The sequence below is a fragment of the Dendrobium catenatum genome, unplaced genomic scaffold (assembly GCF_001605985.2).
Source record: "Dendrobium catenatum unplaced genomic scaffold, ASM160598v2 fragScaff_scaffold_1021, whole genome shotgun sequence".
NCBI classification, from domain to species: Eukaryota; Viridiplantae; Streptophyta; class Magnoliopsida; order Asparagales; family Orchidaceae; genus Dendrobium; species Dendrobium catenatum.
This window is the reverse complement of record NW_021319483.1, coordinates 1,597,976-1,620,501: the sequence shown is the minus strand read 5'-3', so window position 1 is coordinate 1,620,501 and position 22,526 is coordinate 1,597,976. Positions and strand designations below refer to the sequence as shown.

General features: G+C 32.3%; 1 protein-coding gene across 4 annotated transcripts; it reads right to left on the bottom strand.

Moving 5' to 3' along the window:
- Positions 1-611: 611 nt before the first annotated feature.
- On the bottom strand, positions 612-21,094 carry LOC110110122 (uncharacterized protein At2g39910). Of its 4 annotated transcripts, XM_020841445.2 has the most exons (10): positions 20,951-21,094; positions 20,445-20,892; positions 20,267-20,353; positions 18,208-18,398; positions 6,722-6,917; positions 6,577-6,653; positions 6,165-6,266; positions 5,839-6,061; positions 1,707-1,797; positions 613-1,233 (listed from the first exon to the last, which is right to left on the bottom strand). In XM_020841445.2, exons 1-8 carry the CDS (start codon positions 21,022-21,024, stop codon positions 5,941-5,943), a joined length of 1,296 nt encoding a protein of 431 aa, XP_020697104.1. In that variant the 5' UTR covers positions 21,025-21,094; the 3' UTR covers positions 613-1,233; positions 1,707-1,797; positions 5,839-5,940. The 4 variants fall into 4 exon arrangements, with proteins under 4 accessions (XP_020697106.1, XP_020697104.1, XP_020697103.1 ...); XM_020841447.2 differs by lacking the exon at positions 1,707-1,797 and having other exon boundaries at positions 612-1,233; XM_020841444.2 differs by lacking the exon at positions 613-1,233 and having other exon boundaries at positions 1,508-1,797.
- Between the last annotated feature and the right edge of the window lie 1,432 nt (positions 21,095-22,526).

Sequence of the window (22,526 nt, the reverse complement as noted above, 5' to 3'; positions counted from 1 at the left end):
TCGATAAAACGTTTACCTCCATCCAAAATATTATCTAATCGTATCGCTTCACTTTCGGGGCAGAATCTATTCAGATTTGGTCGAAATTTTTATTTCAGTTTGTTTCAACCAATTTGAACGACTTCAACAAAATTTCAACTAAAGATTCTTAAATAATGAAGAAATTATAATTAAAAAAAAAACATTAAAATAGCTGATAGATGACATTTTGAAAAACAAATTTTGTTTAGATATTTAAATCTTTTTTTTTCAGGAAAATAATCAAATAGAACATCAAAACTAAACACAAAACCGTCAAAATTACCTGAACCATCAAAACTATACTTCCAACCAAAATCAAAACATAAAATAAAGTGGAACTTAAAATACTTAGGGTTGAAAAATATCAGTGACTTGTTTTGTTAGTTTGTACTTTCTAACTTCTACCTCTCAACAGTAGGCTAAGGCAGAGATATTTTTTTTTTTGGACATTTAGGCCATTTAAGGCAAACTCACACACACAACGCATACACATAGACTCGAACCCTGAACCTCTTAGTTGGAAGTCTAAGCTCTCAACCAATAGGCCAAGAAGAGTTGTGTAGGGGCAGAGATATAGATTTTATAAGAAACCATCAAATAGTACGACAAAGAAATCTCATCACTTTATGATACCCGAGGAGATATGATATTTGTTTCTATCAAGGTACCTAAGTTTCAATGCTAATATAGACCTCAGAGCCTAAGCAGCTTGTCACATGCTTCTTGCTGACAAAAAACTTTATTATTACTGAACTCAATGCGACTTCAGGACTTTTTAGCTTTGAGTATACAGAAAGTGAACACTTCCATGCTGTTTGCAATAAATATAAACTACTTTTGCATGCATGTTCTCAAAAAGTTGGCAATAGTATAGTTGCTAATTAAAATAATTGATAGAACTTCTAAAAGTAGTTATCACAAATTTTTTGATAAAACCCACTAAACTTTCAAAAAACAAAAAACCAAAAAAAAAAAAAGTACGCAATAGTCATCAGCTTTGAAAGTATTAAACTCAAAGTTTATAAATCTCATGGGTGGTTCTGTAATTTGCATAAAAGAAAAAAAAATAGCAGCATTTACATAAAAAAGAAAGCTCAGGATACTCACAGTGCTAGATTCATGCATTGTTTGGTGTTTTTCATCCCTTTATGTATGGTATGAATATCTTGAGCTTTATTTTAGGGAGGATGTCTCGAGGAAAATTCTCCATTACTGGACAAAAAGAAGGTTAGAATAGGATTGTTAATTAAACACCAAATTCAAGCAGCACATGCAAGTTGCATTTTCTAGGGGCTTTGAAAATAGTAACGAACAACTTGCTACATATAGTTTATCTCAAGGGAAATTTTATCAAATGAGCATTTCCAGGGAAAAAAATCTTGCAATAATTGTCACGTCAAATTTTTTGGACTACTTGACAAGCGTATAATTTTAAATAAATTTATCTAAAATAATTGATGTGGCAATCATTAGGGAATCTTGCATAGAAAAAAAAAAACTTGCTAAGAAAATTTCTTTGTAACTTTTAACCTCAAATAAGTCACAACAAATCCTTCTTGGTCAAGTTTACTAAATAAAAATATTACACGTGACCATGATTAAGTTTAGGTCCTTTGGAATCATATTGTGTCCCCAATCTATAGCTCTTGAAACTTCATTAATTATATGCAATAGCACGTTGCAACCTGCACGTCCTACAGTGCTTAAATCTGAGCAGATGAGAAGTTGCAACCAGACAGATTCCTTGCCACCATTAACTAGATCCGATCCGAGCTTCTGAGATATACATCGAGAGATAAAATTGGCATCGAAAAACTAAGCAAGATGAACAAGTTTAAATGTGTTATAAATAAAACATAAAAGTTGTTTAAGATTATTCACATAGAAAAGGATTCACGCAGTGTGCAATTGGATCAAGAAAAGTCAACCCCAAATAACTAGATGATGGCTAATGATATTTAAAAACCGTAACTATAAATGGGCTAACCGAATTAGTTAATAACATTAAACAATGAAAATATAAATGGACCAAATTGAACTTACAGCATGGTAAGTAACAAATAAGAATTCATACATAAAAATACCATACTTAAAAAAATAATAATAATAACTTGGAAAACTTGATAAATAACTCAATGCATTTCTATATGAAACTTGAACCTCTGCAAACAACTCTTCAGAGTTACCGGTTCTCGCTTAAAATCTTAAATCCATGCATTTTGAGTCTCTCTTGACAGCATTTATTCAATTTGCAACTAAATGTCGAATAAAATAAAAAGGATGGTAATTTTATTGTGCTTAATTTACTGGGATAAAGGCTTGATGTTGTTGTTGATGATTAGGATTACACAAGAATGTCTACACTTGTGGCTTTTGTGGATTATAAATGAATATACCACTAAACTCTTCAGCAGTAAAACCAGATAGGTAAAGTGAATTGCATAAAACCATGTCAATTTAAAAAAAAAAGAAGTAATTTTCAGCAGGACTCATTTAGTTCCATGCAAAGAGAATATGTTTAAAAAGTGATAATATTATTATCACTGATATTTTGTTTTCAAATATCTTATACAACAACATCAAGCCTTTATCTCACTACGTGGGATCGGCTACATGAATCTTTTTTCTCTATTATGTCCTATTAAAAGTCAAATTCTCATTTAAGTCTAACAAGAAAAAGTTATTTCCAATACTTAATAACCAAGTCTTTTTAGGTTTATCTCTACCTTTCTTAACATAGGTCAAATCTAATACATCTACTCTCCTTACACGGTCATCGGAAGGTCGATGTTTTACATGACCAAACCATTTATAAGACGACTTTCTCTAATCTTATGTGCCACTGAGCCTACTCCAACCTTTTCATGTTCGGCCTCTAAGTGTAAAGCCACTCATCCACCTGAGTATCCTCATCTCTACAACACTTGAACTTAATTTTATGCTTTTGTTTTAATTGCCAACATTCTGCACCATGAATCATTGCAGGTCTAACCATCACCTTCTAGAATTTTCACTTAAGTTTGGGAGGTACTTTTCCATCACGCAATAGGCCTGATGCTTTTCTACACTTCAACCATTCAACTTAAATTATACTAATAATATCTCCATCTATGTCGCCATCACTTTGATCAATAGACCAGAGATAGATAAAATGTGTACCCTTTTTAATAACTTGATCGTCTAAAGTCATAATCCCTGCAATAAATCTATTTCTACTAAAATTACACTTAATGTATTCAGGTTTAGATCTGCTCAAACGAAAACTTTTAGACTCTAAGGTTAACCTCCATAATTCAAGCTTTCCTTCAACTCCTCTAGTCTTATAAACAAGAGGAATATCATCACCAAAAAGCATACACTAGGTACATCCTCTGGGCAAACTTCTAGTAAGAACATCCATGATTAAAGCAAAAAAATACAGGCTTAAAGCTGATCCTCAATGCAATCCAACTGAAATATGAAAATATTTTGTCAAACCACCTTGTGTTTGAACACAAGTAACAACTCCAACATGCATATCCTTAATGGCTTGAATATAAGTATTATTAACTCTTTTCTTTTCTAGAACTCTCCACAGCACTTCGTTTGGGACTTTATCATATGTTTTCTCTAAATCAATAAAATATCATATGTAGATCCTCCTCATTCTCTCTAAAATTCTCTATCAAATCTCTCGATAAATGCATACCTTCCATAGTAGACCTACCCGTCATGAATCCAAATTGATTTTGAGAAACATTAGAATCACTTCATAATTTATGCTCAATTACTCTCTCCCATAATTTTAATATATAATACATTAATTTAATTCCTCCATAATTCGCACATTCTTGTGCATCACCATTTTCATACATTTTATCTAAAAATAAATTATAATTTTTAAAGGAATTTGAATATGTTTGTAAAGTTAAAAATTCATATTAATTTCTATAATTAACTACATCAAACTAAATGACAGAATCTAATAAATTGGCCATTTTCATACTCTTCTTCTAATTTCAAGTAACAAAATGAGCCCTCAAATGAGAATATTGTGCATCCCTCTATAGAGTTTAGAAAGCATCTCATTAATGCTTCATTCACGCATGAACTAACTAGTTCAATCTTGTTTCTCTGTGTGAAATTGTCAATTAAGACATACAAGTGGAAGCTTTCAACCCTTTTCAAAGAGGTCCCGAAATCCATCCAAAGGACTCTAAAACCATCAAAAACTACAATTTAAGCCATGCAAGACCTTACACTTTCTTCTAACTCGGTTAAGTGTGCAAACATCACCAAAATTAGATCATTACCAAAATCTCTACGTTTGCAATGACTTTGAGGCAACTATTTTGGACTACTCACAAACATTATTATTTTGCAATGCAATTGCTCAAAAAAAACGAGCTAATATAATTTCTTCCTCCATTTTGCCACAAATCCCTAACCCCACCCTCACACATTGTCCCTTCATCCCGACCAACCTCCTCTTAGCACGATCAATTGTCATGGGCCACTGCAATGGAAAGCAATGGTAATGGTAACAAATGCCATTCACCTTCTTCCTTGACAAGTGAAGGTTTTGTTTCCACTCATTTCATTTTCCTTGAGCAATCTCTCTAAATATTGTATAGGTAGTTTCACGTTGTAAATCTTGCCATTTTAGTAAAGTTGATTTATCATATAAGATTAGTTGGTGCTTTCCTTAATCCACGCTCTCCTGTTGTCCCTCTCATCTGGCACCCCTCCTCTTTGTGCGACGGACTATGAACTGCAACTGATGGTAGCGACTGGTGGCCAGTGAGTTATATAGGAATTTTAGTTGGTGATTTCTTTCATTCATCACTAAAGCTAAAGCTATAGAAAATTTTATTAGGAATTCTAATCTTATATTTGGTGTTAGGGTGTCTAGCTTGTTAATGATATGTATTTGGATAGCACTCACCCATGAAGTGAATTGTGACCATGTATTTAAATTCATACTTTTCTTACTTATTTTGTTTACATGTTTTTGTAGTGATATATATTTGGGATGATCACATTCTATATTTTAAAGAAATTTTCTCTAATTATGTTTAAACTTATAAATTCTCATTCTTAACATTAGCTTTACACTGACACCTTGTATATCACTAGTTTATGTGGAACTTGGCCATCTGATGAGTTTATGAGATCATAGCTTGCATGGCATTTTAATTCATTTATCTTGAGCTTACAAGTCATAACACTTACACATTTGTCTTTAATCTTTTAACACAATTGTATAATTATGTAGTTTATGTTATAAGTTGAGCTTATTTATCATTAGAGTTTGTGTTAATAAAGAAATATAATCATTGGAGATCTTATTGTTAATTCAATTAAATTAGCATAACTTGGTCTTCATACTCATTTGCACTTATGTGAGTTTAGTTTGTATATTTGATTACTTAATAATTCATTTATGCATGCTTTATTATAAGGATTTTGAGTTGGATAAAATTTCATGAATTAAATACCGATAGAGATAAATGAATAAAAAAGTTCCACACATTAAAAAAAAAATTGAGACCAAAATGCGATCGACCATTTGTTATTTGAATTTTAGCAACAGCAATTTTGAGACCAAAATGAACTTGCAATTAGTTGTGACTGGATGCATCCGGCTGCAAATCATATTTGAGATGAATATTTTTGCAGCCATCAGAATGACAAACTAAGTAGTCACTAATTAGCATATACCACCACAAGTGTCATTTTGTAACTATTTGACCATCGAAAATGTATAGTATTATTGTGGTGGATAGAAGGAATTATTTTACATGTGCTATTTGCACAAGTATACACTACAATGATTACCTTTCCTGAAGATTTCCAACTGCATAGTTTCCAAGATGCTAAAGGTTTATAGCCAACTGAGCTTTGGAACACCAGCACATTTTAGGCCCAAAGCTCAGATTTCTATAGCAAGTGTTGGACAGCTTGGGCTTTAAGAGCTTCTCTTAGAGAATAAACCAATTTCTCCAAGCCTGGATCATCTTTATATTTGATCCATGACGTTTCAAACTGCATTCCCTTGCATCTGCATAGTAAAGAGAAAAAGATCATGAAATTTGAAATTAAAGAATAAGATAATACAAAAAGAGGGAGGAGCAGAAGCTCTTAGAAAGCAATCCCATGCTCACTTCTGAAGTAAAATTAGAGAATCTAAAATGAAATTCCGTATAGATTCACGGCTCTCTCTGGTCTCTACTTCCTTGTACAAATGAATGAGCTCATCTAACAACCTGATAATCAATTATATGGTCAGTATAATAATTTAGCAGCTTACAACTAAGAGTGATGCTTAAGTTGCCCAAAGCTTATTAAACATTAGTTGATAGAATGCCAAAAAAAGAGGAGAAATGGGCCCAAAGTAGAAGCATCAATAGGGTTATCTATTTTATGAATTTACATATTCCACGAAACATGCGCAAATAATTACTTGAGGACAAAGATAACATTAGATATATTGTTCCTCTTTTATCATAGAGAAGTTGTACAAGCAAACAAAAAGGCAGCCAACAAAAGTTAAACAATGTTAGGTCTTAAACTCACCTTGCCATGTAAGGCGATTTCCTGACCCACGTCAGTTTTATGATTGAATGAATTCGCTCCAGGACCTGCAAAACAACCTAATTCAGTAATTTAAAATCAGTAAAATTGGATTAACAGGTTCCTTTCAGCAAAATCTATTAATTACCAGAAGAATAGTTTCATCATCATCAGTATGCAGCCACTGAAAGAAGAGAGGAAAAATTCGATGGAAGTGCATTAACAATACAAGCCCCATTGCACTCAAAACCGGTTCAATAAGTTGAAGCCATGCAATACGATGTTCTCTACTAAAAGGGTGGCGTTCCAAATGCCCTAGCATCTCATTTAGCATCCGTTCAAACCTTCCAAAAAGAAATTTCTAGTAGCACAAACATACTTCAAAAAATAAAGCCCAAATCTAGCAACAATTTTTACTGCCAAAATGAAGTGCCTAAAATATAACATAAACAAAAATAAGATTTTAAGCAATAGATAAAAGTAACACAAGTAAAATGAACATGAACAATGAAAACAATCATCATATTGGCATCAACTTCCAAGTCACTTCTTCTTCCAGCACACATCACCATTTGGATTTCTCGAAAAAAGAGCTGAGGCCCCACTAATCTCCTTAGATTTCTTAAACAGAAAATTGGCGCTCCATCATTCTCCTTTTAAGACTATCATATTGTGCTCATATTCATACTAGTTGTTATTCAGGACAAGTGAAACACTGATACGTCAGGGGACCCAGGGAAGCTATTATTCATTATGTGAGGAGGAGAAATCAAGAAGTTGTTTAATTGTTTAGGAATGTTTCCTAAATCATATTTAATTTTTTTAAGAAGGTTTCCTAAATTATGTTTAATTTATTTAGAAATGTTTCCTAAATTATGTTTAATTTATTTAGGAAGATTTCTTAAATTATATTTAATTTGTTTAGGAAGGTTTCCTAAATCATGTTTAATTATTTATGAAGGTTGCCTAAATTATGTTTAATTTAGGAAGGTTTTCTAAATTATATTTAAATTGTTTAGGAATGTTCTATTTATGCTATTGTGCTCTATGGTTATTTAAGTGGGAGATGTCTAGAGTTTTAGGATCATACCATTGATGAGTTTTGTGAGTGTTAGTTGTCCATTATTTTTATGATGGATTTCAGAGGTGCATAGAATTTTGGAGAAAATGTCCTCTCAAAAGAGGACCATTGTATCTTGCTCGTTCGTATTTCATTTATTATCAATAAAAAATTGTGGTTTGTTGAATTCTCCTGGTTTGTTAGCTGTTTTTGATACCAAGGCGTATCAAACACTGAGTACATTCAATAAATTCCATAGGGATACAACTTTAATTCTTCTCATTGTATTCAAGTAAAATGAGTGTTTGCTACTCATTTTGAAGCCGGACAATTTGATGTTGTTAGGATAGTGCGATGAATGAATATTGGGCATTTAAAAAAAATTAGGACTTGCAGATCAAAATTCACTAAATAGACAAAAAATTCATATTTTAGGTGTAAATTAAAAAATTAAATTAGAACAAAAATGATAACACAATGATCAATTAAATCTAAAGAAACCTACAAGAAATTAGAACCATGAAAAAATCAACAGGAAAAAAAATTTTTTACAACTAAAATTCTACTTATATCAAATTTGAATAGAATCAATAAATTTAACAACCCAACAACAATATATTTAGAAGATAAAAGATAAAGGGAATATATTTAACAACCCCAATTTCTGAAAATAATTAAAAATAGAAAATCTGAATTTATGATTAAACTGGAGCACATCGGCTCTAATCCTTTGAGCGTTGCAGCATTAGGCCTAGAGCGGGGTGGTGCCAAAAAATGTTATGGCGACATTGAAACCTTCGTTTGTAAAGTAATCGGGAACTGACTTGCATCGATGTGGCGCTACACACTAAAAATCAATTTTATATAATATTTTTCCCACTCATTGTTTCCCCAGCTAGTGTCGGCTTGCTGAGCAAGGGAGAGAAGAAGAGGAGAGGGAAAGAGAAGAGAGAGAAAAATCTAGATTTTTTGTTTTCGGATTGCTTTGTCACTTTTATAAAAATTGTTCAAATCGAGGTAAGGGATTATAATCCTATCTCTGTTTTCAAATATTTTGATTTTGACTATTGAATTCTCCTCAAACCTGATTTACTGTATTTTTCAAGGCTTTATTGAACTTTTACCGCACAACTTTTTGTATGTTATTATACTGATTATCTTGAATATTTTGATTGCAATATTTATGAATTTCACTGAACAAAATAGAAGTTATTTAATTTTGTATGATTTACACTATATAAAAATTGTGTATTTTTATTTAAGTATACTGTTAATACAAGTGGTGCAACCAAAAAAATTACATTAGGATTGCAAATTAAAAGTCTTCATTATCATAAACATAGACAAACACATATATAATATAATAATACTAGAACACAACACCTTACAACTTATATTAATTAAGAGAAAAAAAAATACATATGAGGGAACCGTGGATCGAGAAGAAGAGGTAGAAAAACGAGACGAATTAGTAGAGCGGAAGGGGAAAGGAGGCTAGCTCGCAAGCTAGAACAAACCCGCATGTTTAACTTTCCAAAAAATCATCACATATCTCTCTAAAATTGTCACAAAACAGCCCCACTTATAGGGGAGAAAAAAGGAAAAAATAATTAATGCATGGAGTTAAAGCACCACCCAAACAGCTACTAGAAACTCCTCAAAATCTTATCATCCACTAGAGCTACTCCAACATTTTCATGTATATATTCATTTTGTACCCTGTCTCAAAGAGTAAAGCCACTCATCCACTTGAGAATCCTCATCTCCGCAACACTTAACTTAATATATGCTTCTCTTTTAATGGCCAACATTCTGCATAATAAAGAATTGCATGTCTCATCACCATCATCTTATATATTTTTTCCTTAAGTATGAGGGGGACTTTTTAATCACAACAGACCAGATGCATTCCTCCACTTCAACCATCCAACTTGAATTCTACTAATAATATCCCCATCTATTTCACCATCACTCTGAATAATAGACCCAAAATATCTAAAATGTGTACTCTTGCTAATGACTTGATCACCAAAATTCACAATCCCCCCACTATATATATTATAACTAAAATAAACTTCATATAATCGGCTTTAGATCTACTCAAATGAAAACCTTTAGACTCTAAGGTTGACCTCCATAATTCAAGTTTACCTTTAACTCTCTCTCTCTAGTCTTATCAACAAGAAGAATAACATCAGCACAAAACAAACACTAGGGTACAACCTCTTACAAATGTCTAGAGAGAACATCCATGACTAAGCAAAAAGATATGGGCTTAAGGTTAGGGATGATCCTTGATATAATCCAACTAAAATAGGAAAATACTTGATCAAACCACCTTGTGTTTGAACACAAGTAATATATCCTGCATATATATATTTAATGACTTGTATATAAGCATTATTAACCCCTTTCTTTTCTATAACTCTCCATATCACTTCTCTTAAAACTTTATCATATATTTTCTCTAAATCAATAAATATCATATGTAGATCCTCCTTATTCTCTCTATACTTATCCATCAAACCTCTCAATAAATGTATAGCTTCCATAGTAGATCTACCCGGCATGAAACCAAATTGATTTTGAGAAACATTAGTATCACGTCATAATATATGCTTCATAACTCTCTCCCATAGTTTTAAAGTATGACACATTAACTTAATTACTCTATAATTCACACAATATTGTGCATAACACTTATTCTTAAAAATAGAAATCAACATACTCATTCTCCACTCATCTGGTATCTTTTTAGTCTTCAAAATAATATTAAAAAGTCTAGTAAGCCAAAAAATTCCTTCATCTCCTAAGCATTTCCACCTTTATTGGAATATCATCATGTCCAATAGCTTTTTCACACCTTATTTTCTTTTAAGTCTCTCTTACTTTGATTTAACTAATACATCGATAAATATAAAAATCTTTATTTTTATTTAGCATGCTAAGGTCACTAAATTCAATTGTATTCTCACAATCTTCGAAAAGTTTGGCAAAATATATTATCCACCTTTGTTGAATATACTCTTCTAATAAAAGCACTTTTGATCATCATCCTTAATGCACTTCACTTGAATAAAATCTTTACTACTCTTATCTCTTTATTTGGCTAACTTATACATATCTTTCGTCCTCCTTAGTATCTAATCTATTATATAAATTATTAAAAGCTAAAATCTTTGCATCGCATATTACTATCTTAGACTTCTTATGGACCTTTTTATAATTTTCCCAATTATCAAAGTTTTTACGGCTAAACCATTTTTTTATAACAAAGCTTCTTATTTTTATCTTTTCTTGCACATTTTAATTTCACCACCAATTATTTTTACTATTATGAGTTTTTCCCTTCGATACGCCAAGTGCATCCTTTGCAACATTCTTAATAACACTAGCTATTTTTTTTCACATAACATTAGCTTCCTCATACACAGACAAAATCTTAAGATCTAAAATCTTACTCTCAATAATTTTGTTAATATTTTTTAAATGTCGTCATCTAATCCTATAACAATATTTTACTTTATTTTTTCATATTTTGCCCCTTCATGTTGAAGTCTATAACTAATAAGCTATATTGAGCACATAAACTTTCACTCGGAATAAATTTATAATCTTTGCAATCTAAACAATCTATTTTTTTTATAGAAATTAATCAATCTGAGTTTTACTATATCTATTCTTATAAGTGATGAAATGCTTATATCTTTTCTTAAATAAGGTATTAGCAATTACAAAATCATGAGATATAGAAAAATCTAATATAATTTTACCACCTTCATTAGTAGCTCCAAACACAGTCATCATGAATACTTTTAAAATCATCAACATCTCTACCAACATGTTCATTTAAATCTCTTCCAATAAAAAATATTTTTTCAAGAGGTATCTTTTGTATTAATTCTTTTAAGTCATTCCAAAAATTTAATTTTAAATACATATTCAAACAGATTTAAGGAATATAAGCACTTCTAATATTAATAATCGTATAATCTTAACATCAACAACAATCTCTAAAATTACAATTTTATCTCCAATTTTATTAATTTTTATAACATTATCCTTCAAACTCTTATCTATAATCACACATACACCTTTTTTAATATGATTCCTGACAGAATATCATAGTTTAAATCCTAAATTATCAATCTCCTTACCCTTTTATTGAACTCATTTAGTTTCATGAATGCATAGAATATTCATCTTATACAAATTATAATATCAATTAATTTTATTAATTTGCCTGTAAGGAAACCTATATTTTAAGTTTCCATCTTAATTTTGGTTTCACATACTAGTTTATTCGCCCACATCCATCCACGATATGAGAACCCTTGCCTATTTAACACTACACCCGAGCGTCAGTGCAGTGGCCCTTGCACACTTCTCGTTGTATTCAAATCATACAGCACGTCGCTTATAAGGAACACCCTAGCATTAACACAATATACTAAAAGATTCATGTCATGATTATTCGATAAGTTTTATGCTAGCTATCGACTACATATTGATTACTTAACACAACCTTTCACTTCTCTCATCCAGAACTTGGGACCTGACAACGATAGTGATTATTTTACATCATTGATATCATAGACAAAAAAAATCCAAAAGCCCATAAATTTTGTTTCTAAAGGGAAGAAAAGCTCAATAATCCAAAAAGGCATTGTCATCCCTATAAGAGACAAACCAATCTCTAAATATCTCAACCAAAGTTTCCATCCATCAAATCATTTTTTATTTTAAAAGATTTTTTATTTTATCAACAATACATCTTCAAAATAAATAAGTAAATTTTGCTTTTTTTAAATTTTCCTTTGCTATTAAAATACTTCACTGTGGTAGAAATCTATCCTTTAAAACCTAAAATGTTGGCATTTGTATTGGCAATTCTAAGAATATAATATGTTAATTCTACAAATAATAAGCAACACGAAAAGTCAATGATATCTTAAAATCCACCTTAGCCCTTCTGATAAGGCCCAAAATATATTGAAATGACTGATGGAAAAATATCAAAGGTATAAGGGAAAAACTCTAATATGAGAAAAATGAAAGAAATTTTAAATCAAGATATTGACCAAAACATCCTAGATCTAATAACAAAAGGATTGTTCCCTTACCTAACAGTAAATATCCTTCCATATTTGGTGAAATGAGATAAAAAACATTGAAGATTAGCAATGAATAATAGAAATCACAAGATTGATGAGAGATTCAATAATATAGATTAAAAATTCAACTATCTTAAGAAATTGTTAGTGCAAGTTTTGTTAAACCAATGGCATGTCCAAACACCTATACATGATTTTAAGGATGACTTAGAACTTCCCAAACACAGAAAAGGTAAGCTTCCAATAAAATGTCTGGCTCAACTACTAACCCATCTACCCTATATACTTTTTGCAATTAACAATATCAATTTATTCAATAATATATATATATATATATATTATAATATATATATAATATATATATATATATATATATATATATATATATATATTAGATCATGCATATTTTACATCATATAAATTAATATATATAATTAGATGCATGATATATTTACATCATAGTATAAAATGCACAATAAGAGGCGCTCTGCGCAATTCTGCCCAAAGAGCCTCATGCTTAAGCTTTTTTGGGTCCAGGTGAGGCGTACACCTCTGGCTTGTGAGGCGTGCCTCGGAGCTGATTGCGCAATTCTGAGTGAGGCGCACGCCTCATGTAGCAGGTCCCACACACTTAAGTTCTAAATGAAATAACCTTTCTTCCCCTTTCTTCTTCCACCTACCCGAAACCAAACGACCAGTTCGCAAACCCGCAAGTCCGCACACTAGCTCCGCTCGGCCTCCCTTTGCCACCTCTCCCGCGCGCCACCTCATGCCAGTGAGCTTTTAGTGTCCGGCCGCCCTCTACGACAACTCCACTACCGATTTTAGGTATTTTTAGTTCAAGGAAAGATTTTTCAAGTTATAGAAAATCTAGAATTTTTTATTTTTTGAGATTTTTCGATTTGTTTTCGCTTTTCGTATTTGGTGAATGGAGAAGTTACTCGCATGAAGGAACACTTATCTGGCTCACATAAGAAATGTAGCACCTTGTGTGAATGTGTCGAATAAGGTGGAGGAAAATTACTGCTTACATGAAGAAGAGTACCACGGCCAAAAATTTACACAATGAGCAAATTTGATGAAGGGTCGAACATGGTGCTTACTTCGGGAGCGAGAGTGAAAGGGCTCTTCCTCCACTATACATAATAAAGGTGCGCGGGGTCCTACGGACCAGTATATGATTAATCCAGGAGAGGATAGAGGACAAGCAAAGATGATGTATACAGCTGGTACCAGAGAGGTGTAGATGTCAGATTTGCATGGATATTGGCAGATTTTTTTAGAATGTCATACCATTTAATGTTGCGACATCGCCGGCCTACTTCAATATTGTGATCTGTAGGGTTGATGGGAGAGGGTTGAAGGCACCTTCAATGTACGAGTTGAGAACATGGATATTGTCATATAGTCAAGTGCAAACAAAAGAAGAAATCGACTTTCAACACTACAAAATGAACTTCCTTGTGTATATATATTATGCACAACAGGGATAATGAGTGGTTCATAAATGATGAGAAAAGTTTGTCATTATCAGACCTGCATCTAGAGGATCTATGTGTGGATGCTTGAGGGCCGAAGCAGCACATCCACTAGTTCTCAGCACAACAAGCAAATAAAGATATCTCACAATTCTTGTTGTTATTATATAATATATATATTATATATATATATATATATATATATATATATATATATATATATATATATATAGTATAATAATAATATAATATTATAGTGCAATGAACATGCACTAATCATTCTTATTTTATTCAAAGAGATAAATGAGTAACATTGAATATGATGAAGATTTGACATTCATAAATAACAAATTGGAGAAAGAAGATTTCTCTTGAAAACCCATTTAGTGTGGGACATGATTTGTTTTATATGTTTTTTTTTATTTGTACTTTGGGAGTTTTGATAGACTTATATTTTGTAGTTTTGTACTTTGAATTATGCTATGAGATGCATATATTGCATCTATTTTATTGTTTTCCAATAATTTCACTTGTCATTTAGATGTTTTTATTGTATGATAGACTTTTAATGTTATTTACCTGCTAAAATACTTAAATTCTCATTTACGCAATTTTTTGCCTCACACCGCCTATAGACTTATTTACGCAATTTTAAACTTTGATTTACATGTATAACATTTATACATGAATTGGGTGAAAATAAAACTATTTGGTAGCATAAAGTAATCAAGCTTATAATATATATTAGATATGTAACATGCTTTATTGAATAGCTTATTCTTTTTTATAATTTTAATTATGATTAAATGTTTAAAACAAATCAATTTCATTATTTATAACATGTAACTATTTAATCATAAATAAATAAACATATATATATATATATATATATATATATATATATATATATATATATATATATATATATATATATATATATTATAAAAGCCTAAAAATAATTTCAATATATAAAATCATTTAATATAAATATCAGATTAATTTTTTCTTTATCAAAAATAATTTCAATATTTAATAGTTAACATAAGTTAATTTAATTTATATAAAATTTTTAGTTAATACAATGTACCTATTTCATAATTTTGTAAACAAAAGAGGATATCTTAAAAAAATTATTATAACTTATTCCATAATTTTTAATAAATATTCAATTTATTCCAATTTTGTAAGCTCTAGACGTTTAAATTTCAATCTCTAAATTCCTATTGGCTGGAACGAGTAGGCTCAAGCATGTGGCTTGCTACAATTGGGCTAAGGAGTCAAGGGACCATGCATACGTTGAATTGTATCTACATGTAAAGCCAATTGGATAGGGATTGATGAGATTAGCAGCATGTCATTAGATTTTATACTTTAGATCCAATGGAAATTGGAATTTTCTTATAGCTCTCACGCTCTAGCCTAGGGCTGCGGGATTCACGATATTTAGAGATGGCATTGGATGGTGCATAACGGCCTGGTGTTGATTAGACTCAATTGAGAAGAGGTTCACCTATGCCAGCAGTAGCGCCAACAACAACAGCCAGCAAAACCTCCTGATGCCTTTTTTTTTTTTTTTTTGGGTGTGAAAACTAAACTCTGAGTATATGGAGAAAGGAAGATTTCGTATTCCTAGCCTAGGGATCCTCTCTAGGATTAATCCAACCAAACCTAAACCTCTGCAGCAAGACCAATGAGCTCTAAGGAGATGGAAAGTGGAAGAAGGTAGAGGGCTATGCCATCGTAATGTTTGGTAAAGAAGATAGCCTCATGCAGGTTAGCTTACCTTGTTCATCTTCTCTAGAACTATGATAATATGCGTGAAGGGAGAAAGAGCTTAGGAAGATGAGAGAAAGTGCCCGAAGAAGATAGAGCTATGGAGAGATGAAAAGGGTTGTTAGAGTATTGAAGTTTCTTGGAATGATCTCCTTTTCCCTCCTCATCTTCATTGTTTTGGCATGGAGAGCAATATGGAGCTGCTCTTGGAGAGCAATATGGAGCTTCTCTTGGAGAGCAATACGCACCAAGGTATGGAGATTATTAAGGGATCAATGGTGGCAACCCTAATCAATTCAAAGCATTTAGTCTGTGCCAAATTAACTGGGGGATAAGATTAATTTAGGTTTACCTAATTCAATAAGCTAGGATTGGCTAAGACTTCAAAGATTGACCTAAGTGAGTTTTCATCAACCATTTGCCAAATTCAAATATGTTGCCAACACCAATATCACAGCACCTCCTTCATGTCTCGCTTGCGTCAGATCTAAGTAAAACGGCCTATCGCTCATCATCCCATGTCCACACACATTCCAATCCTTGCACTAGATGCATCACCTACTAAACTTGGTTTTATTATGTTTGCAATAGTGCTACCCTTCTACTATCATTTATTGTGTGGCATTTGCTTTGGAATATCTTACAAAATGGAGTTCAAGCTTAGTTCATGTAAATCACTTCTTTTGTTGGGTTATTTTTATCCCAAAAATAAAAAAAGATTTTAAGGATTGTCCTTTGACCCGATAAGAAGATTTTAAGGGTTGATCTAGAACCCATGTAAAAGGCCTTCAGCTCAAAAGAAGATCAATGAGCTTGCAATAGCTTTTGCTTTTATGATTGGTAAAGCTTGTTTTCTCACATTTGCGGCTTAGTGAGTTAATGTAAGCTTGAGGAAAAGTTGAGCCACGTGCCACTATAAATCTCATTGTCACGTGATTTGTTTTCTAACGTTGAATTTTTACTCTCTTTCTCTCATGTATTTGCAATAATCCCAAACCACCCTAGGATGTGATTTTCCTTTCATTTACATGCATTATTTTACGCAATTTTTACCCGCCCCCAAAGATTTACATCAGTTTCTTGATCAACTAAATTGAGAATTCCAAATCATTTCAACATAAAATCCTAATTACTTCTTAGCTGCGATATAAGTACCAAATTTGGGATACATAGGATTATGCAAGGAAACCCCACACCAAGAACTCCATTCACTAATGAAAGCTCCATTTTTCTAACTGAAACCTAATTCCTCTAGTGAAACTAAACAAACATTTCATTTATTCTCAGCATCCAGATAGATTTGATGGTCCCTAGATCCTACATTCCAAATTAAATCACGCGCTTCTTATTGACAAAATAAACTACCTATAAAACTCAATAACATCCAATCAAGTATTTTTGTAGGAAGTAAGCATATGCACATATTCCAAAGTTCAGACCTTACTTAAACATATATAAATTATCATGATTTTGACCAACCTTTTTCTAGTAGTTAGATATTATCAAAGATCAGATAAATTTTAAGATGCTCGAACTAATTGAGCTATTCCTTCAACAAATACTATTTAGAGAATATAACATTTCACATAGCATCAAGTATAACATATATAAATTATCAAAGATCTTACTTAGATTTGATGGTCCTTAGATCCTCCACACCAAATTAAATTACACTATTCTTATTGACAGAATAAACTATCTATAATACTCAATCAGATCTTATCGAGTATTTTTGTAGGAAGAAAGCCTATGAGTATATTCCAAAAGTCAAAGATCTTAAACATATAAAAATTATCATGATTTTGACCAACCTTCTTCTAGTAATTAGATATTATCATAAATCAGATGAATTTTAAGATGCCCGAACTAGTTGAGCTATTCCTTCAACATATACTATTTAGGAATATACATTTCACATATCTTCAAGTAAAGCAATACTTGGACAAATAATTATTCAAACATGAGGTAAAACCCATTCCGTATCCCAAATTCCATTATGAAAGCACCAAGCACTATGAAGTCTGTTTTTTTCTACTCATAAAGCATTTAGTACTACTCTTCGCCTAAGTTTTATTTACAATTCACCAATTCAAAATCAACATCTCAATAGAAAGACAAACAATAAGTTCATAATAAAGCAATGCAACTCTGAGAGAGCAAAATAACATAAAGTAATAAATTGAACAAGATAACAAGGATCAAGGTTTACCAAGAGCTACGTGGATTTTTTCGTTGTGTGCAAGTTAATAAAAGTGTGGAAACCTCAATTATACGGGACCACAGGTCATCGCTGGTAGCAATATTTCGACAACATACATCCAAAAATGCTTCTTCATACCATCCTAGCTCAGTAGCATTTACATTCTTTCCTAGATGGATTAATGCAAGCATCCCCTGCTCCTGAGGAAAAAAAAAACATTTTTTAATAATTTTGCAAAGCACATATACCCATGAGAGAAAAAAAAAAGATAAATATATTATGGAAAGTGGAAAGTTGAATTTTCCAACAAAGATATTATCCTGGTGCTAACTATGGAAGGCAATATTCAGCCTAACCATCAATTCTTAGAAAGTTATTGGAAATAAAAAAACTCAACCACATGCATAAGATGATGATAATGAAGTGGTCAAATTAAATGACATGTTACATCACCATGGACTTGATTGTTTACGCATAACTATAGAAAACAACTAATTGATGTTCTTACTGATGATGATAATAAAGTAATCAAATTAACGGAACTGTGCATTGCCCTTACAATTCCAAAACATCAAAATACATGCTTTCAGTACCTAATTTTAGTTGAGAGACCCTGGAAAACTTGAGTAACGGTTTGGAAACAGAATGCGTGGACCAAAGGTGAAATAATTATAATATATGCAAAAAAAACAAATTAATAAAAAATCAACAACAAAAGTTAAAACTAGCAACACATAACAAGAATAAATAAAAATCGAGATTCATAAAGTCAACCTCAAACAGTTCCGATAAAGTTAACAATAACGATGATGATGATGATGATGGAAACTTTTCTATGGAAATATAACAAAATTGAATCTAAATCACCACACTATTGTAACATATTTCTAAATAGATTTGTCCCACATAATCAAAGAAAACATTCCTCAGGACCACCTTAAAGATGTTTCATCTACTAACTATGCATTCCATCTATAGAATTCAATAAAACTACCTTTATTGCTAAAATTCATATCAAAAATAGCCTAATTCAACAGTAACATTGTAAATTCCTAAATATTTGCTTGATCATTAAATTATAAACTTGGTTTCACGACCCTATAACTCATGGACTTAATCTCTCAATGGCTAATCTACATTCAAAACCATAAAGAAATATATAAATCAGATGCTCACTGAAACTACAAGATCATAGCATGATTAGGGGTGTAAGTGAGCCGAGTCAACTCGAGCTCAACTCATTAACTACGAGTCGAGCTTATCGAGCCATGACTACGAGCTCAAGCGTATACTCGAGCTCGTATATTAAACGAGCTCGAGCTCAGCCAAGCCTGAAAGCTCATTGAGCCGCTCAGTTAAATTAAAATATATTTAAAAATTAATTTAAATTAGCATTATATAATATATTTAATATTTTTAAATTAATTATATATTAAAAAAAATTAAAAAAATAAAAAATTAATTTAAAACTAAGAAATCAAGCTCAACAATCGAATCAAGCTCGAGCTTACAAATTTTTTAACAAGTCAAGCTTGAGCTCCAGCTCAGTAAAAATTAAACAAGCTTAGCTCAATCAGGTAAATACTCGACTCGACTCGACTCGTTTAAACCCCTAAGCATTTTGCATGAATTCCCTACTCATCAACACACTACCTATGTTATTGATTAAATCTTAATAAATAGTAAGCCATATGCAACATTTTATCCATCTTCATATCAAATGGCACAAACTCCGGCATAAAAATGCATGGCAAGTTGAAGATCAAATACTTGCCCATTATCCCTTTGAAATAACCCCCTCTATACCATCGGAAGGAGGACGTGAGGATAATCAAAGCTTAATCAGGGACAAGGTTTATAACCTTGAGTGTTAACATTCAATTTAAGATATGCGATGAGAAATAAAATAGAAAAATACTAAGCACAATTCAGAAACAGAAGGACGTGATAAATGCAAAAGCAGAAAATGAAGACCACTGCATCAGTGATGGAAGGAAATTGCGATATTTGGAATAGTTAAAAACTGAAATGGACACAATAATTGGTATTCAATATCACAATTTAGTACCTTCACCTCAGGTGACCAGTGATCCAATGTTGTCAGAGCACATGGCATGACCAATGCGCACAAATTTCCCAAATGGGGATAAATAACCTAATAAAAATGCAATTACTGAAACCAATCAAAACTCAATTAAGAAGCAGGAAGATGCAGAAACGAAACAAGATTATTCAAAATATAAAACCTGGGTCACGAGCCACCTAAACTGATGCGCCGCCACGATGGAATTCACGACCGGAGCCCTCACCGACCCCGCCACAAACACTTCCTCATCGGGATCAACGCAAGTCTCCTTCACGACCGCCTTGAGTTCCGGAAGCACTTCAGCCATCAGTTCAGCAACCATCTCGTGTTCCGCTGCAAAAGATCCAGCAGCAGAAATCTCACGCAACGCTGATTTCGCCAATGACGACAAATCCTTCGGAATCCAATAAACAGAAGGAGATTCGACTCCCTCCGCCGATGCTAGTGCGGCGCAGCAAAGGCAGAAGTTCTTGATTTCTCTGTCGACCGACTTTGGCGCCGTATTCTGCGGAAGAAGAGATTCTAGAAGTGATTTGACGGAGACGGGTGAGCCCGCGGGTGGCGTGTACAGGGTTCTGGCTAGGGTTTCTCGTATCTGCTCCGCTAGCCTGACAAAGGAAGAGTCAATGAAGAAATGTAGAAAAGAGAGAATGAGGGAGAGAGTACCGGAATAGGAGGTTTCGCGGGACGGAGAGAAGCCTGCGAGGAGAGAGCTCCGCTGATAGGGACGGAGAAGCCATGCAGCCGCTGCCCGCGATGTCTTCCAAGAGTCGGTCCAGACTCCGCAACCCAACCAGTTACCAATAAAAATTTCATAACTCGCTGAAGTCTAAAAACCGACTTAAATACTCTGTCGTCTGGATTTGCGTTTGCGGCAAATTTTGGGTGCTTTTCGCTTTTGGGACAGCTGCTGTGGGTAAAGTAACTTGGATGGCTTTTTATTAATTTTTGAATCAATTTTTTTTAGTATAAAAATAAAAATAAAAATTATATTAAAAAATTGCTTCAAAAAATAATTAAAAACCCCTCAAAACAAAATTTAAGTGGTGAAAGTTATTTTTTGAAGTTGTAATACATAAATTATTATATTTTATTTGAATAATATAATTATAAAATTGTTGTGTTGTAAATTAAATTCTCATCGCAGAAAAAATGAAATTGTTTATAGAGTCTTCCTAAACGGACCCTTAGCTAGTTCTCCCACAAAATCTTCTTTAATAGTTTTATTGTCGAAAATTAATACTAAGATGATTTATTTAATTTATCATTACGTTCGACTGCTATTTTTCCAAAAGAAAAATATTTGAGAATTTAAGGATCATATCACTAACTATTAGGCTTAATTATACAAAAACACAGTATGATAATTTACAATTTAACTAATGAAAAAATAATGAGTTGTGAATAAAAAATTGACCAAAACTCAAAATAAAGATGAACAAAGAGAGGCAGAGACTTCGAAAAATAAGACTCTAAATTAGCATAAATCACTCTCAAATCAGATGCATTTTTTTTTATATAAGACTAGGGTCGTCTCCTAGTTGCAAAGTACAACAAAATAAGCTAAAACCAACAAATTCGGACCCATTACTATGAGAAGCATGTTTCAAGGAGCAACTAGTGTAATAGGAAAATTGAAGAGCATAATTCTTTGGAGATAAATTATAAAAAAAAAAATTGGGCAATCAAATTTGAGTCGGCTAATATCATTTTCAAGAGTTAACGTCGTAATATTGTGAGAGAATATTTTGGGCATCACTGTGAGGGACAAAGGCAGGTTCCAACTATTGCTGGTGATGAAGGTGCAGACATTAGATGAAACGATATTGAAGATGGGAGAAAAGAGGAGCCAAATGCATGAGAGAGAGAGAGAGAGAGACTTATCAATATTTGATTAGATATTTATTTGTCTTCCTTCGTCAATAGGAAAACATTAGGAGCCTTAACGCCACATTACTACCACAGTGCTCCATATATATATAATTCTGCTTAGTTTGGATGAGACGTTTATATTGGATAAATACATAGAGACTCTACTAGCCGCAGTTGTCATTGATGAAAATGGTGGCATATATCCCTTGCATTTGTTATTGTGGAGGCTGAGTCAAATAAGATATGGGCGTGATTCTTACAGTTGTTGCATGACCTCATTCCACGAGTTCCATCCTAACAAGAAATATGCTTTGTATTTGGAATAGTTAGAGGATTTCGTAAAGTTTTCCTTCATGCAACACACTGTCAT